Source organism: Calonectris borealis, chromosome 2 (genome assembly GCF_964195595.1).
Source record: "Calonectris borealis chromosome 2, bCalBor7.hap1.2, whole genome shotgun sequence".
Taxonomy (NCBI): Eukaryota; Metazoa; Chordata; class Aves; order Procellariiformes; family Procellariidae; genus Calonectris; species Calonectris borealis.
This window is the reverse complement of record NC_134313.1, coordinates 100,260,686-100,276,886: the sequence shown is the minus strand read 5'-3', so window position 1 is coordinate 100,276,886 and position 16,201 is coordinate 100,260,686. Positions and strand designations below refer to the sequence as shown.

The 16,201-nt window shown below is 41.6% G+C and overlaps 1 protein-coding gene across 2 annotated transcripts; it reads left to right on the top strand.

Annotated features, from left to right (window-relative positions):
* The first annotated feature begins 399 nt into the window (after window positions 1-399).
* On the top strand, window positions 400-14,499 carry MYLIP (myosin regulatory light chain interacting protein). Of its 2 annotated transcripts, XM_075142770.1 has the most exons (8): window positions 428-688; window positions 1,476-1,538; window positions 1,825-2,015; window positions 8,908-9,093; window positions 9,843-10,040; window positions 10,377-10,541; window positions 12,339-12,759; window positions 13,133-14,499. In XM_075142770.1, exons 1-8 carry the CDS (start codon window positions 602-604, stop codon window positions 13,220-13,222), a joined length of 1,401 nt encoding a protein of 466 aa, XP_074998871.1. In that variant the 5' UTR covers window positions 428-601; the 3' UTR covers window positions 13,223-14,499. The 2 variants fall into 2 exon arrangements, with proteins under 2 accessions (XP_074998872.1, XP_074998871.1); XM_075142771.1 differs by lacking the exon at window positions 1,476-1,538 and having other exon boundaries at window positions 400-688.
* Window positions 14,500-16,201: the final 1,702 nt, after the last annotated feature.

Here is a 16,201-nt window from a genome sequence, read left to right as displayed (position 1 = left end):
CTCCGCCTTCACTTAGAACTTACTTTGCTTCCATTTAACCAGACATAATTCCAGGGTAAGAAGTTCTGGGCTGTTGCAGGTGACGGCGGATGAAGGTAATTTGAAGACGCTGGGTGCTAAAGAGGCCCCGAGGACCGGCTCCTTCGGGCGGCCAAGCCACCGCGGGCAGGGCCCACGGCAGGGGCTTTCCGCGCCGGGCGGGGAGGGGGGGGGCCGACGGGGAGTCCCGCCGGCGGCCCGCGGCCCTGCGCCCCGGCAGGGGGCGCCAGAGAGCGACCACAACAAACGCCCTCCCGGCCGCCGCCGTTTCTCGGGGATGGCGGCGCTGATTGGCGGCGGCGGCGGCCCGCAGCGATGAGCGGCGCCTCGCGATTGGTCCGCAGGTGCCGCTCGGAGGGGGGAGGGAGAGACGGAGGGTATATGCAGAGCGCAAGCAGTAGGGGAGCGGGGACGGCTGGCTGGGCGCTGGCGGTGTACGGGCGTGGGCGGCGGCCGGGGGACGTGTGCGTACCTCAGCCTGTAGCGACAGCTGCGATTCCCCGCCGGCAACAGCAGCCGCTCCGGGTGTCCGTGGCAGCGGCGGCGCTGGCTGGCCCCAGCCATGCTGTGCTATGTGACCAGGCCGGACGCGGTGGTGATGGAGGTGGAAGTAGAGGCGAAAGCCAACGGCGAGGACTGCCTCAACCAGGTGAGGGGCCGCGCTGCGCTCTTCTCCCCGCCGCCTTCCAGGGGCGCGAGAGCTTGGGGGGTAGCGTGGGGGTAGCGGTGACCGTTGGGCAGCGCAGACCGTTGGTGCCTGACAGGCGCGCACGAGAGCCGGCGGGCGCGCGTCACCCCCTCCTCAAGCCACCCCGTCTGGGTGGGTGGGGGGGGCGAGGAGCAATGGCCTCGCCAGCTCGCGGCGCCTCTGGCGCGTGCCCCGGCCGTTGAGGGCGGCGGTCGCGCGAGGCAGGGCCGTGCGGCGGCGCAACCCTGCGCGGGGGCGTCCGCGGCGGTGGGGGCGGGGAGCCGCCGCCGTCTCTCCGCTTTCCTTATGTGTTTTTTTTTTTTCTTTTTTTTTTTCTCCCCTCCATGTTGGATGCAGAGGTTCCTGCATCCCCCGCCTTGGGGCTCTCCGGCCGTTCTACCTTCTCCTTTATAGCGCGTGTGGGGAGGGCAGGCGGGGGAGCCCGGCGAAGGCCTCGGCCTTATTGCTGCAGCTTGCTCTAACTGTCCCTGGGGTGGGGGGCACGAGTGGGACCCACCTGGCCGGGGTGACGCCGCCCGGGCGGTGCCGGGATGATCCCCGTGGCCTGCTGGGGCCGTGCTGAGCTGAAGCTGTCGTCCAGGTGCTATCGCCCTTCCGTCGCCACTGCCTCGATGTGGCTGCGGCGGCTGCAGTGAGGATGCTGGAGAGAGCCAAACGTAGCAGCCCGGTCTGTTGCTGGCATCTAAATAAAACTTGTGGGTTGTACTTTTTTCTCCTTCTTGCCTAGAAGGTGCTATTGGCTGTGATGTTGAATAACATACTCTCCTCTTTCGGAAAACCGCTGACCCTCGTAAGTGCCTGTCCTGGGGGCGAGAAGGGGGGATAGAATTTGACCATGGAAGTCCATGTGGTTTTCAGCTAGTGGAGAAATTCCCAGCTTATTCTTAGAATTTGTCTACATGCTGTTTTGAATGCAACTTAAAATCCAAGTAATTAAGTAATCTTTTGTATAAAGGTGCTTACAGCAGGATCTTTTTGTGTGTGTTTTAAGTGAGCGGTCTGAAACAATACTTGATTCAGGTGATATTTTTCATCGTTACATTGTAGCCTTATTATAAAGAACCTCTTTCTTTCAGGTTTGCAGAAGGTTGGGAATCATAGAAGTTGATTATTTTGGACTGCAGTTCACTGGCAGCAAAGGGGAGAATCTGTGGCTGAATTTGAGGAACAGGATCTCTCAGCAGATGGATGGTTTAGCCCCTTATCGATTGAAATTAAGAGTCAAGTTTTTTGTAGAGCCGCATCTTATCTTACAAGAACAGACAAGGTAAGGTAAAGATGGTTGTAAGTAGATTTAATTTATTATTTTGTTTTCAGTTTTTGTAACTTACGAAAGTGATTACACACTGGGTTTTTCTTCTGTCTTCTGGTAATCTTGCTTGGCTTTTTTATGTAGTTTTAAAACCTTAGTGTTACTCAAATGTATTATTCCTTTTTAAAAAAAACCAAACAATTGGTAATAATGTAAGTATCGTGTAGCTACCAGTAAGTAACGAGTGTAGGCAATTCCATGAGCACTTAGGGTTGGAAGTGGAAGAAACTAAGTTACCAGTAGCAAATTATTTATATGGTATTTGCATGTCCGATAGTAACCCCTGTTCAGTGGTGTTACTCTAGGTCGTTCTAAACCACTGGTACAGAAAGGCAGGAAACAATTCCTCCCACAGAGCAAAAAACTTGCTGAATTCCTTTTTGTCTGGTATTATGTTACAGCAGCTTTCAAATAGCTACAGGCCCTTTGAGGCTACAAAAGAAACAGCTGTTTCACTTCTTCTGTGGCCAGTCCTCTTAACTAGATTGTTATACTGTTAGTCAATCGTAAGAATTAGTCTTCTAAGATAAGTAGCGAACATTTGCTTTTACTCCTTGGGTTTGATTACCACAAGAATTGCAATTGAGTTATCTTTAAAGAAAGCTATGCACATATATATTTAATGCTGACTTTTCAACTCATTTTTCCTGTTAGTTTTAGATAGTACAGTTAATATGAATGGGGCAAATTGAAATCTAGTGTCTATATGATAATGCCAAAACACACTTTCACTACTCGCCTTAACTCGGTACTTTCAGAGTTAAGACCATGGATACAACATGGTGGTTCTGCACAGAATATTTGTCTAAAGAATTTGGTCAGAGGCTGACAGCCTGATTTGGTCTTTAATTCATAGGAAAAAGGTTTTGAGTTAGGAGAATGCATCTATTATTTTTTGAACTAATGTGCAGGGGAGAGGCTTTTGGGGAGCGATAGTTTCAGCTCATCGATCTGGTTAAAGTTTTCAGAATGCTATGGAGTTGGACCATAGTTGTCCTATATAATAGCTTTAGTTAGGCAACAGCATTCTAACCAAATTCCAGTTTGAATGTACCTTATGTTGGAAAAATAAATTCTAGTATCCATGTCATATCTTTGGGCTCTTTTTGAGTGTTTTCCTTAAAGAAACTTGTCCTCTTGTTTAAATATTCTCAGTAAGTATAAAACCAAATAATGAAGGATTTTTATGTAGAACAAAAGGAGCAACACAATTTTGTACCTGATGAGGCAGGAGAGATTACCCTGAGCATGTTGGGTGTGTCTCCACACACAGACCAAATCAGGGTGAATCTGAGGAAACCTAAAGCTGATATGATTGGTGTTTTTATGCTATCCTTGATGAATGTTTGTTCAGCTTTACAAGGGTTTTGCAGACACCTGTGTTCCTGCCTTCAACACTGTCAATGCAAGACTTGGCAGGTTGTGCAAGATAAATAATAGAGAGCTTGAACTGGTGAAGCACACCCCAAGGGCCTAGAAGACAGGTTGTGTAGCTGGAGTGTAACAGGGCTTGGATACCTACATGGAAGTAGCAAGTACTTCTCCACTATAAAGATGACTTTAAAAGGCTGTAGGTGGGACAAGCTTTTTTATGTATGAATTAAGGCTGTTCTAAACCTAATATTTTTAACAAACATTTTTAAAATTAATTGAGGCTTAGTCATCAGAAGAGATCTATTAAAATTCTGCTCTGGAAATAATTACTTACAATTTTGCAGAGCAACAGACATTGAAACTAGTATTTAATGTCACTCTGTCTTGCAAACATGAGTAGTCCTGAGGCCTCAGCTAAGCTGTTCAGTCTACATCCTGAGTATTTTTAGTGCTCTTGCTAAAAACAAATACAAGTTGTAAAATAGTTTGCAATAGCTGCCTTTTAGTTGTATATGCCCAATAGTCTATGTGTAGCAGACCTAGAGTTCCATAGTACCTGTGGTTAATGTATATTTCTGTAGTGTTGACACTGTGTTTCAGTAGATTTACTTTTTTAACCTGCTTGGGTCTACTTGAGGATTTACGTAAGCACATAACTGCATTCTTATTTAGTTTGAATGTAAGCGTGTGTGGTATCAAGGAGAGGTCAAAAAACTTGTTAAACCTGTCACTGAACTTTAAATCAATAGGCATCTCATAAAATTGCAAGGATTAGCTGTACAGTTACAGCTGACGCCTTGTTTCTTACTTTTACTTGCAAAGTCAGTGAGCTGGTCGGCAAAGAAAGAGTGATGGGGGTATCCAGTTGTGTCCACAACGGCTGTATAGGGTGTTCCTGGCAGAGCTGCTGCCTTCTGGTCCCTTCTAGTCTTCAGTGAAGAACGCTGAGGAAGCCTCCCAGTCCTTTACGTGCTGCCTCTGATGCTGTTTTTACATATAAATTGGATGCATGTTGAGACTGCTTTTGAAATCTGGGAAGCTGCAAGTAATTCTAAATTTTGTTGATATACTTCACCATGATTATAATAGTGAATGTTGTGTCTGAGTTGTTACCAGTTTTTTTCTATGTACTTTGGAAGCTTTGTCAACCCCAGTTGTACTGCTTCATTAGAGATCTTTGTCTTGCACTTAAACATACACCTGAGTTTTAAATTTGTTTGTAGCAATTTAATGTTCAGGTTTCTACATGCTGTGTGAAAAGCTGATCTGGCAAGTGAACATTAACCTCTGCTGCTGTTATCTTTAATCAGTGTGCGCAGGGAGAGAGAGAGCGCAGCCTCATGCATTTTAATCTTATGCAAGAGAGCCTTGCTGCCACGGAGTGCAAAGGCAGAGCACGTTGTAATTGTGCCTTTGACCACTGTGGCAACAAACCACCTTCACTAAGCGCTTTGTGAATGGGAGAATTGCATGGAAAGAGCTTCTTACTACACTTTCTTTCCTTTTACAATGGTTTATTTCTGTTGTTCTTCGGATCTCAATTTCTGATTTTTTATTTGACTGCCTGGTACTGAATTTCACCACAGGATTTTGTAGTTTAGAATAGTTTTCTGTGGAATGAAAGTGCTTCAGTGCAAGAATGCTATTCAAATTTAATCTGCTGTGGTCAACTAGAGTTTTATAAACACGTCTGAAATGTGAACAGTGTGCTTGTTTAGAGGGGGTTGAAGAACTGTAGGTTTTTTGAATGGAAAATCACATTGGCTTGAAAAGAACTGCTATCTTTTTGCTTAAAGATACATGTGATGGTCCAAGATCTAGATCATAGGCTCTGGCTTATGTCATGTTCGTTTTCACCGTTTTCTCTATTTCTTGAAAGGTAATGCAACAGTCAGTGAAAAAAGTAAAAAGCAGGTTTCTTGTCAGAGTGATTCATGGGTGGCTTTTGTATCGAATTTTACGAAGCACTGAATTACAGCGAGGAGCCGGGACTTCGGGAGATGATTATACTTCGCTAATGGGAATTTCCAGGAGGCCGCTTGGCTGGGGGGGGCGGGCTCGCGGTGGTCCCGGCGGGCCGCAGGAGCCGCGCGGCTCGCCCGGCGCTCGGGCTAGCGGGGCGCGGCTCTGGCGCGCGGTAAGACGGTGTAACTCCAGGTCATTGACTGGTAGTAACCTCGGCTCACAGCTACTCGGCGGGCCGGGCGAATCCGCGGCTGCGGCGCTGGGGCACGGCCCAGCAGCCTAAGGAGCTCCACTCCCGATTGGCCTGCACCGCTGTCTCGGGGCAGAAAGTTCTCTGGCTAAAAGCTTTCTTTGTGAAACATGTCGCAGAGAAGTCTTGAAACGTGTATCCACCTTAACAATGAGAGTGATTTGGTCACAATCTAATTTACAAAAACTTAGGTAAATACTTTCTGGTAACTAACAGAATCTGTAATGTGACCAGGTTTTCTACAGGCAATCTGTTAGGTCCTTTAGACTTTGCAGAATTAGATAAGGAACTGCCTCAAGTGTCCGGATGCTTTAGTTTTGCTTGACTGTATTCAGCAATAAAAGCACATTCTTTTGCCTTTCTGTTTAAGGATCAAAAGACTTTTTTTAGTTTTGTATAAAAAGAAAAATCTGCTTTTATAATCAGATTCTGGCTGGTGTTATGTTTTGAACCTTGAAGGGCAATGGATATTAATATAACTTTGGAGAAGTGCAATCTTAGAAAGACTGGATGGGCAAATCAGAATCTGCATTAATCAGAATCACTTTTTCAGATGTATAAAATGTTTGCAACCTTCACTGTCTTTCAATTTCTACATGCTTTACCTTCCTCAAACACACTTAAGGAGTCAAAATGAAAAAAAAAACCAGCAGTGAATTTGCTACCTGAGCTTTGGTTCAGGGCATCTGCTGTAGCAGATCAGTATGAAGCCATTCACTGTCATTCAAAAACTCATTTCACTGGCAGGCCCAATGTTAACTAGTTTCTGACCTACGAGTGCAGTTTAGGGAATGGGCTTGGCTTCACCCGGGCCAGCAATGGGTGTTTTAAGTGCAGACCAATGACTTTGAGATGGACTGTTAAATACGGGTGGTTTTGTCCCTTTTCTTTAACTTAACAAAATACACTTACAATAGTGTAAGCCAGGACATGAACTTCCATAGCTTTAGTTACTTTGCAATAACTGTCCCTTACATGTGCCATAACTTTGTCCCCTTTATCAGAAAAATGCGAAGTAGCTTAGTCTGAGATGTTTTCATTTATGTGATAGGAGCCAGTTATGGGAAGTTACTGCACATTAGCTGATGTGATGCGATTTCACATTGTACTGTGAACTCGTTTGTCTACTTATGCCATTACTGGCTTTTTAGTAATGGAATGTGACAAGCCATGCCTCTGCTGTATTTGCAGGAGCAATCTTTTGGTTTTCAGCTTCCCTCCTGATGTCAATAAGGTCTTCCTGGTAAGGGGAGAAGACTGACTTTTCCCTTTGTAGTCAGTGCTGTCGTATGCATAAAATAAACTGAAGATACAAATATTTAGGTGTGGTAGCTGTAAACACGTTTCAGCTAATGAGAATAAAATTGTCAGATATTTCTTTAAAATACTGTATGTGTAATTAGTACATAGTTATAATGACTGGAAAACCTGTTCTAGTATTAACAGAGGATGAAAAGTGCACGAAAAGACATTTATTTTATGAAATGTTGATTGGAATTAAGGAAATACCTACTATTTGAATTTATTTTGCTACAGTGTTTTAGTAATTCATCAGATACTTTGTCTGGATTTATGGACTGAGCCCCAAAAGGAGAATGTACAACCAATGCCTTTTAAAAGCCACAGATATGCCTTTCTGTGTCCCAAGCCAAAAAGAGTTAATTAGCAAGGTAGGAGAAAGGGATTGGAGCAGAGGTTTGGGACTTGCTCCAAAAAAAGCCCAAACAAGGAATAACCTGCTAACAGTGGAGACAACTGTACCGTCTGAAGTTCTGGTTCTCTTGCCACCTAAACTTGTATCCTGCACAGAGTGAGGATATGTTCGCTTGCACCAGACCCCCACTAGAACTGCTGAAGTGTAGATTGATGTCTAGACATCAGTGATGCAATTAAGCACTTCTGTCACAACTGCAGTGAAGTTGTAGCATGCCTCAAACTGCTTGCAAAGGGAGGTGTTGGAGCTGTGACTTGTTGCAGGAAATGGATTGTAGAGCAGCTTATGGGGTAATTTAATACCTATTTTTTCTTGAATGCAAAAGTTCTGGATACGGGGCATCTTTTGGGCCAGTATTTTCTTAGGTGCAGCATTTACCTTAGTAGAGCTAAGAATGAACACAAATTTTGCAAGTTACGTAATTGCTTATAGTGCTGAAAAGGTAGCCCTATTTGCCCTGCTGTAAATGGAATTATAGAGCGTTACAACAGGATATACATAAGATACTATCCAAAATTGCTGTTGGAAGGAAAGCTAATCACTTACTAGCATCTTCAACTTCAGTGATAAGTGATTTAGTATAGCTTTTTAAGAAAAGTAGATTACACTTGATTATAGAGAAGTAAAATGTAAATGTCGCATTACTGCGGAAGCTAAGTCCTATCCCTGTGGGTGCTAGGCTTCATTTATTGAAAGATTTTTTCAGTGATACGTAACTACTTCTGCATCTGGTTGCCATAAATATGTTGAGTCTTAAGAACAAATGGTAAGAAATTAATATTGTCTTCGCTGAGGGGAGATAAGGATGAATTTATATAAATTAAGGTAGACTACAGGGGAAATTAGCAGGCTGCTGTTAATATTGGTGGAAATTTTGGTGTGTCAAACCTGCCTTGATCCCAGGTGTAAAGGTTGGTCTGACAAATACGCTTATGTGGGAGATGTTTTGCATTTTATTGCACAACACCTTTTCAGATGTTTCAAGTTATTCTGTTAATCATGTCACTGGCAAAAGCACTGTCTTCCCTTTGACTGTGGTGGCAGAGGCATGTCCACTGTGTAGAGAAAGTGTGGCTTTCCTGTTGCATGATAGAAGTGTGTATGCTGTTTTGGGCTGCTCTTCCCAAATTTGCTTTTGTGAAATGCAGAACAATTTGTAAACGGCAACCAAAGAAATTTAAACATAGGAAACTAGTCCAAATATTTCACTGATATTTTGTTCACTAAATTGAAATTACTAAGTGACCTTAGGAGTTAAAGCAGTTCTTATTCTTAAGAACATGATATTAAAGTGCTTATTTCTTTTAATAGTGCTTTTAGATACCATCTTCAGCTACAGCCTCATCTTTAAGTGTAAGTGAATAACAAGCTGGAGGCCCTTTTCTTTCCCTTGTGCCAGACTTTCTTTAGTTGGTACATTCATTGCAAATTCTTGATTACCAAACTAGTGGTTACCAAACATATGAGATGTTATTTGATACATATCTTGTTTACAAACATCTTTTAACATCTTGTGTAAGCAAACATTTCTGATTCCATTGCAGGCATATGTTTTTCTTGCATATAAAAGAAGATCTTCTTGCTGGTAATCTTCAGTGTTCTTCAGAGCACGCAATTGAACTTAGTGCCTTGTTGGCACAGATGAAGTTTGGAGATTATAACCAGAACACTGCCAAGTACAATTATGAAGAGTTGTGTGCAAAAGAGCTCACCACTACCATTTTGGAGAGGTAAAAAGAGCACAATGATACAACCTCCTTTTTGGAGACCAAAAGCAAAAGATTTTGTTATGCCCTTAATTGCTAATGCTATAGTGTATCTTATGTTGCTAAAAATAATATTTTACATAGCTTTGGAGATTAAAATACAACCTGTTCAACTAATGTTCTAATTTCAGTTCATTTTTAAGCTCAATTATGAGTATTTTTTTTGTGAAAAGCAAAAGCTGTTGAACTCTAGTACTTGGGGAAATATAGGTATCTAAATACTTGGAGCAGGGTAATCGAATTGCAAGTATGTCTTAGACCTACACTTGTGAAGGGAGGTAACAAGAATTTATCTGGCTTAGTACCCTTACACTGAGAAGCAAACAGGATTCCCAAAACACCTTCATAGCTCAATTTCTGAATATCAGGAAACTTTCAGTGTGTTATGCTTTTCTGTAGATTTTTTTAGTTATGAACTTAGTAGTTGTTCAGGTAAATATGTTGGGGGGGGGTGTTTGTTGGAAGGACTTGATTACATGTAGCTTTTAATTTCTAAGTAAATGCACAGTATTGTCTCCTGAACATTCTCAGGATGTTTTGGTAATTCTCAGTTCTTTCCAGTTCATGATTACTGGAAATCTATAGCCAGCAGGTCAGGAGCATTTAATAATCTGTTTAACTAGGTCATCTAAAAACCCATGTTAAAACAAGCTGCTGACAGTAATGGCATATACTTGAGTTAATTAACCTATCCGTAATCTTTTTATCAACAGCATTATTGCAAAGCACAAGGAGCTAGAAGGTCTAAGTCAAGCTTCTGCTGAATACCAGGTTCTACAGATTGTTACAACACTGGAGAACTATGGGGTAGAGTGGCACTCAGTGAGAGATAGTGAAGGGCAAAAACTCCTTATTGGTGTTGGACCTGAAGGCATATCCATCTGTAAAGATGACTTCAGTCCTATCAACAGGTATGTGCTTCGTGGAACCATTTTCATCTTCCATTTTTCAGAAGTACTGAGAATGCCTCTAGTTTTTACATAAATATACAAAACTGCTCTATGAATTACTAAAAGGAGCTATTGGAATGTAGCGTCTGAGGATACTACCTGCTTATAATCAAGATGGCAACTGGCCTTAATACTCTTGATTTCTGTATGTATTTTTGAGGCGGCATCTTCAATCTAGCATTACAGACAACAGTCGGAGATTATTGTAACTTCTGGTAAAAGTGCACCATAGTAGTTTGTGGAAAATGCCCTTATCCTTAAAAGCTAAATAACCTTTCTTTTTTTATTCATTTATAGGATTGCTTATCCTGTTGTTCAAATGGCAACTCAGTCTGGGAAGAATGTATATCTGACTGTCACCAAGGAGTCTGGTAATAGTGTAGTTCTCTTGTTTAAGATGATCAGCACAAGGGCAGCAAGTGGACTCTATAGAGCAATTACAGAGACACATGCATTTTACAGGTCAGTATTGCCACTGGAAGAGTCAACTGCTGCTGGTCTTCTCCACAGTATTTGAATTAAGTGCTTAAGCAGCCAGCAGTCTGACTGCATTTCAGAAATTCTCTGCAAAATTTCATTGTCTCTGCAGCCTCTACTTTCCTCTTAAGTCCAGAAGCTGAACAGGTTTTTGCTGTTTTCCATTTTGTGGGGTGGGAGTACAAGACAAGTAAGCAAAATTTCTCAGTCTACCACTATGAATAACAGCACTTCAGAACATAAACATACTGTGTTCTTTGATACTTCATAAACAATACATATGTTTTTTGTTCGTATGTAAGAGGGAGGATGAGAGGCCAAAGGAGAAGAAAGATCCTGTCTTTCAGAATATGTAGGTGTAGCTCATATGCACATGTACTCCTTTTCTCCTTTATTTGGGTCCTCCAGTTGCTAGAAGTTACCTGTATGCCACCTTCCCATCCCACGTATTTAAATCTTTTTACAATTCCTCTGTCCTTGCTCACATGCCCTGGATTTTGTTTTGTGCCAGCAGCTATCCATTGTCTTTATCCTATTGTTCTTTGAGGTAGGGGTGCTATACTGGTTTGTTGATGGCTGATTTTTTTTAAACCCCTTTTCATTCCTACTGTGAGGTCCAACACTGATCAGTAGAACTAACTGTGAAAGGCACTTAGTGGTGTTTTCTCTAAATTAACCACCACATATCAGTTTCAATTACTTTGTAAGAGAAGAATTGGACTTAAAGCAGAGGGAAGTACATAGCCTAGGCAAAGACCTGTCCAGTTTCTCAAATCAGATGATTTTAAGTTACAGCAATTAACATCAACTAGTTGCCTTTCTAACCACTGCAGCTAATCTGCAGCTAACCACTGCTTATTTTGTGAGCCTGATGTTAAGCATGTCTTGGGCTGCTCTTTAATTGTATGCCCTTGCACTGCTGTTTTGCACTCTTCATACTTTTTTCCAGGCAATTAAAGCATTATATAACTTAGTCTTAACTTTTTGATCTTTGTCTCTGCTTGTAACTTCTGCAGTTTCTGATTTTAATTTAAGCAGAATTTTAGCTAGGCAATAGCATTTGGCCATAAGCTTGATCTTGGACCTTAGGCCTGGTGAGGCTGTAGTCCTTGTGTTCTGTGTTTGCGTTTTCTTTCCTACATTGTCTAGAGAAGTGATACGCCTTAATAGGCTTCTGCAGATTTAACTCTATCACTGAAATACGTGACAAGCATGGTTAGGGTAGCTGAAACCTTGGTGGCAAATACAAATGGCTTAATTTAATTCTCTACACTGCATTCACACTGGTTCCCTTCAGATGATATAATACTAGTGTATAGAGTACTGAGCAGACATGTGGTTAACGACATTACTTGACTCTATGCTAAAAATTTTTGAGAGCCTGTCTAAAGAAAGAGGTGTTATGCCAAAGACTATTAATTGGAATTCTTTAATGCAGTGTTTGGAAATTACTGTGTAAAGAGGTGTTGCCAAGCTGAATGTGGATTAAGCAGGCATTGGCTGTTTATATTAGCGTAATGCCTTAAGTCCTTTCCATAGGCTGACTCCATTTTAACAGACACTTCACATTTTTGAAGATGTAAAATAACTGTCACTTTTCCACTTACACTTTTCAAAGTAGAGTTGTCATGCAAACAACATTCAAGAGCTTACATATTATCTCAGACTGCTCTATTTGCTTTAATTTCAGTGCTGTTACTTCAACTTTGGGAACAAATTATTGTAGGGATAGGTTTATTGGTATTAACTAATTGAATTTGCATTTGTCCTATTGTTTTATAGGTGTGACACTGTCACCAGTGCTGTCATGATGCAGTATAGTCGAGACTTAAAGGGCCACCTAGCATCTCTATTCCTGAATGAAAACATTAATCTTGGTAAAAAATACGTCTTTGACATTAAAAGAACATCAAAAGAAGTTTATGATCATGCAAGGCGGGCTCTTTATAATGCTGGCATTGTGGATCTTGTTTCAAGAAGTGACCAAACCCCACCAAGTTCCCCCCTTAAGTCTTCGGAAAGTAGCATGAACTGTGACAATTGTGAGGGTCTTAGCTGCCAACAAACAAAAGCTCTGCAAGAGAAGCTGCGGAAGCTAAAGGAGTCCATGCTTTGCATGGTGTGTTGTGAAGAAGAAATAAATTCGACCTTTTGTCCCTGTGGCCACACAGTATGCTGCAAGACCTGTGCTGCCCAATTAGAGGTAATTGCAATGCCATTAAGATGTGAGTTACCAAATATGTGGAAGTTTTGGTTTTCTATATATTTAACAGTCATGGATTAATATATTTACATTGATATTCTAGTAAAACTTACTTTTAAAAATTTGTTTGTTGTAAACTACTTCCAAAGAACATTCTGTTTAGATGATGTGTTTGAAAGATAAGTTTTAGCTGTGCTAACTTAACTTGTGGTGAGGGTAAGAAATAGCTACATGTTTCTCATTATACCCTGTTTTAAATATGGAGATTATGGCAAAGTGCTCTGTTATTGTGTACCTAGAGGGAAGTCTCCAATGAGTATGGAGACTCTCAAAATATGAAGTAAACTAATTTCCTAATGTTTTTCCTTTCCAGTCGTGTCCTGTTTGCAGATCTCGTGTAGAGCACGTCCAGCATGTGTACTTGCCAACCCACACCAGTCTTCTCAATCTGACTGTGATATGATCACCGTATACACTTTAAACCCATATGTACTTTTTAAACTGCACTAATATGAAATGCAACCATTGATTGAGAAGAAGGCAATCACTCTGGCACCTATCCACGATCAAAAGCAAAAATACTGCATTTTTGAACATAAATATTCTTCGTTCAGCATGTCCAAAATGGTTTGGGACATCTTTTGAGAGCAGAAGTGTAACCGGTTCATGTTACTTAAAAGGAGAATGATGCATAAGTTTGTAGCATGGCAGCGTTGCCAAAAAGCTAGGTAACCCTGGAGAAATGTGGTGTACACATATTGATATACCCAGTGAGAGCAATGCAGCCTTTTGTTTTACACTCTCTAAATCCTTTTTAGTACAGTCACTCCATTTATTTTAATAGTAAGACTAGCTAAGACTAGCTTTTACAAATACCAGTTTAGTATGGCTCATAGTTTCTGCTTTTAGTAAACTGCTTTAAAGGGGGGAGAACTTCTTCAACAAAAAAAAAAGGTTCTTAAACTGAAGTTACAAGGCTTCATCAAGCAGCTGTGTTTAATTCAGAATTCTGTTGAGAGAATAGCTTTGGAAGGGTAGGACAAGTTTGTTAATCTCAAAGTGTCGAGGGTGGGTCAGTGTCCCATGGAAGCACTGTTATGGGACTTCACTCACAACGCTCAGTAGGCAAGGTACTCCCAGGTTTCCCCCATCTGTCTTGGCTGGTGGTCTTGGGAGCTGCAGTCAGCTGCCCTTTAAGTTGGCTTTGTTTTTGGAGACTGATTTTAAACTATTAAACATGTACCTTTAATTTCTAAAGTAAGGGTTGTGTATAATTTTAAATGCTTTCTTCAGTTAACATCTTTATTGGGTAGGTCATTTCCTGCTAAAATGTTTTTAATCTCTACCCCCCTGCTTGGGCATTTTGGGCTCTGGTTTCCTAGTGTATTCTCCAGGGTACAGAGGGAACTAGAGACCATGTTTGGGTGCAATACTGGCTTAATCAAAGCTAGAAAAGTACACTGTCACTTTACTGAAATTTTCTGACTATACTTTTCATATTGCCTTAATGTAGCGGTAATGTGTGTTTATGCATCTGTTTCTTTGCACAGACATTTTGTCAAAATATTAAAACTCTACTTTTTTATGACACATTAGCATATAAACCTTACTCTAAGAGGGTATTTATTTTTTCACTTTGTAAAGAAAATTTTGTTTCCTCATGAAGCAAGAGCTTTGTCCTGAACTGTAGGCAACTTCTGTCTTTTTATATTCAGATTAATAAAGGACTTTAAAAATCTACTTTGTTATTGATACGATTTTAATTTTGTTCTGAAATTCATCGGAGGCATTACTGAACTGAGAATACAGTGTGAAGTATTTTCATGCTTGCAGTCTTGACTATTGTCATGTTTTAAGAGGCAATGAATTTTCCTCAGGTGCATGCAAACTTCAAGGGAGGGAAGAAAACTGACATGGTAGAACCACCTTTGTTCAGGCCGTGTATTTTCAAAACAGCTGATATATTCCAACTGTAAAATAGCCTCCAGAATGAACTCTGTGAAGAACTTCCCTACAATAAATTGAATATACGGGTTATATTCCAGTGAGATGAGAGAAATGAAAAAACAGCCTGAGAGTAGAGAGTTGGAGTTTCAGCAATCCTGTCTAGGAAAGATCTTAATTACAGATGTGTTGGTGTCTTTTTTTTGACTGGAGCTTTCATATTTACTAACTTATGACTTTGCTTTCACATTCTTGAAGAGGTGGTGCTTGAGCACTTCCAGTGTGGTCCTCTGGCTTACCCCACCAGTAAGCTGAAGGATGTAAGATGGTGCTGGGATCAGGTCAAAGTTCTCTGGAATCTGTGGGGCTCTATTTTGGCGAGCGTGAACTGAAGTCACATAACTATGACCTTTTAAAATTTATTGCTATTTAAAACAGATTACTGGAGAGTAGCATGTCCTATTGTCAAGGCTGTTCATCAGGGATTGGAGCTTGAGGCCCTGGACCTAAAATTATTTTAGGCTAGCTCTGAAACACTGCTGATCAGGGAAGGGGGAAGGTGGCTGGCAACTAGGCAACGAATTCTGAATACAAGAGCTGTTTATCTCAATGTCGACTGCGTTAGGCACAAGGTAACTTACCCTTTTAAAGATGAAAATGTCATCTCTCAGCACGTGGGTGCCACTGAATTCGCTTTCAAAGATAAAAGTTCTGAACAAAAGTTGTTGTCCCTGTATGTCATTTACAGGAAGGAATAGGTGCACAAGTGTTTTCAGAGAAGATTATATCCGACTAGTGTACAATAGTGCTAAAGCAAACCTTCCTCGCTTCCCAAGATTGCTCTGTTCTGTGCGAACAGAATTATGTTAGTAACGTCTCATCCATCATCCTATGGCAGCTGGCTGAAATGGATTGTAAATTAATATAAACAGATGTTAATACAGGCATCTGATTTAAAGCGTTCAACAAGATCAAGCTGTTAAAATAGGCAAGCATTAACTCCAGGTCCTTGTAATTAAATTGGCTGTGTAATTAGACATCCCTAATAAAAAGTAATTCCAGTAGTTAGACCTCTAATCAAGGTGGGGTTTGGCAGGTTATGTGCTATAGGTGGAATTCAGGCAAAGCCTGCGACTTCTGTAAATGTTTTCTGCCTAGTCCTGAAAAGCTGTGCAGAGGATGGGGCGGAAGGGCTGAGGGACAGGTCCAGGCAAGAGCCCGGCCAGTAATGGCTGTGTCTGAGACCGCTGGGAGTCTGGTTCTGTGTTGGCAAAGGAGAGGGTGGAGCGTTAGCCGAGGCTAATGGCTTTTCCCAGTGAGGAGGGGTGAGATCAGTAGGTCGGTGTGCTCCACAACCAGCGTGGTTTGAACGGAATGCTATTGCCTGTTCTGAGAACGGAGCACCGGGTAACCTCTTCTGAACGTTGCAAATCACTAAAAGCCTCGCTTGGTTTGTTATGTAAGATCTAGCGGGATACAAAACAATATAAGAACAGCT

Excerpts from the sequence above, each read along its gene's own strand:
- MYLIP (XM_075142770.1), top strand. The coding sequence starts at position 602 with ATGCTGTGCTATGTGACCAGGCCGGACGCGGTGGTGATGGAGGTGGAA. Across the intron at positions 9,094-9,842 it reads ACCACTACCATTTTGGAGAG|CATTATTGCAAAGCACAAGG; the intron begins GTAAAAAGAGCA and ends TTTTATCAACAG. Across the intron at positions 10,041-10,376 it reads GACTTCAGTCCTATCAACAG|GATTGCTTATCCTGTTGTTC; the intron begins GTATGTGCTTCG and ends ATTCATTTATAG.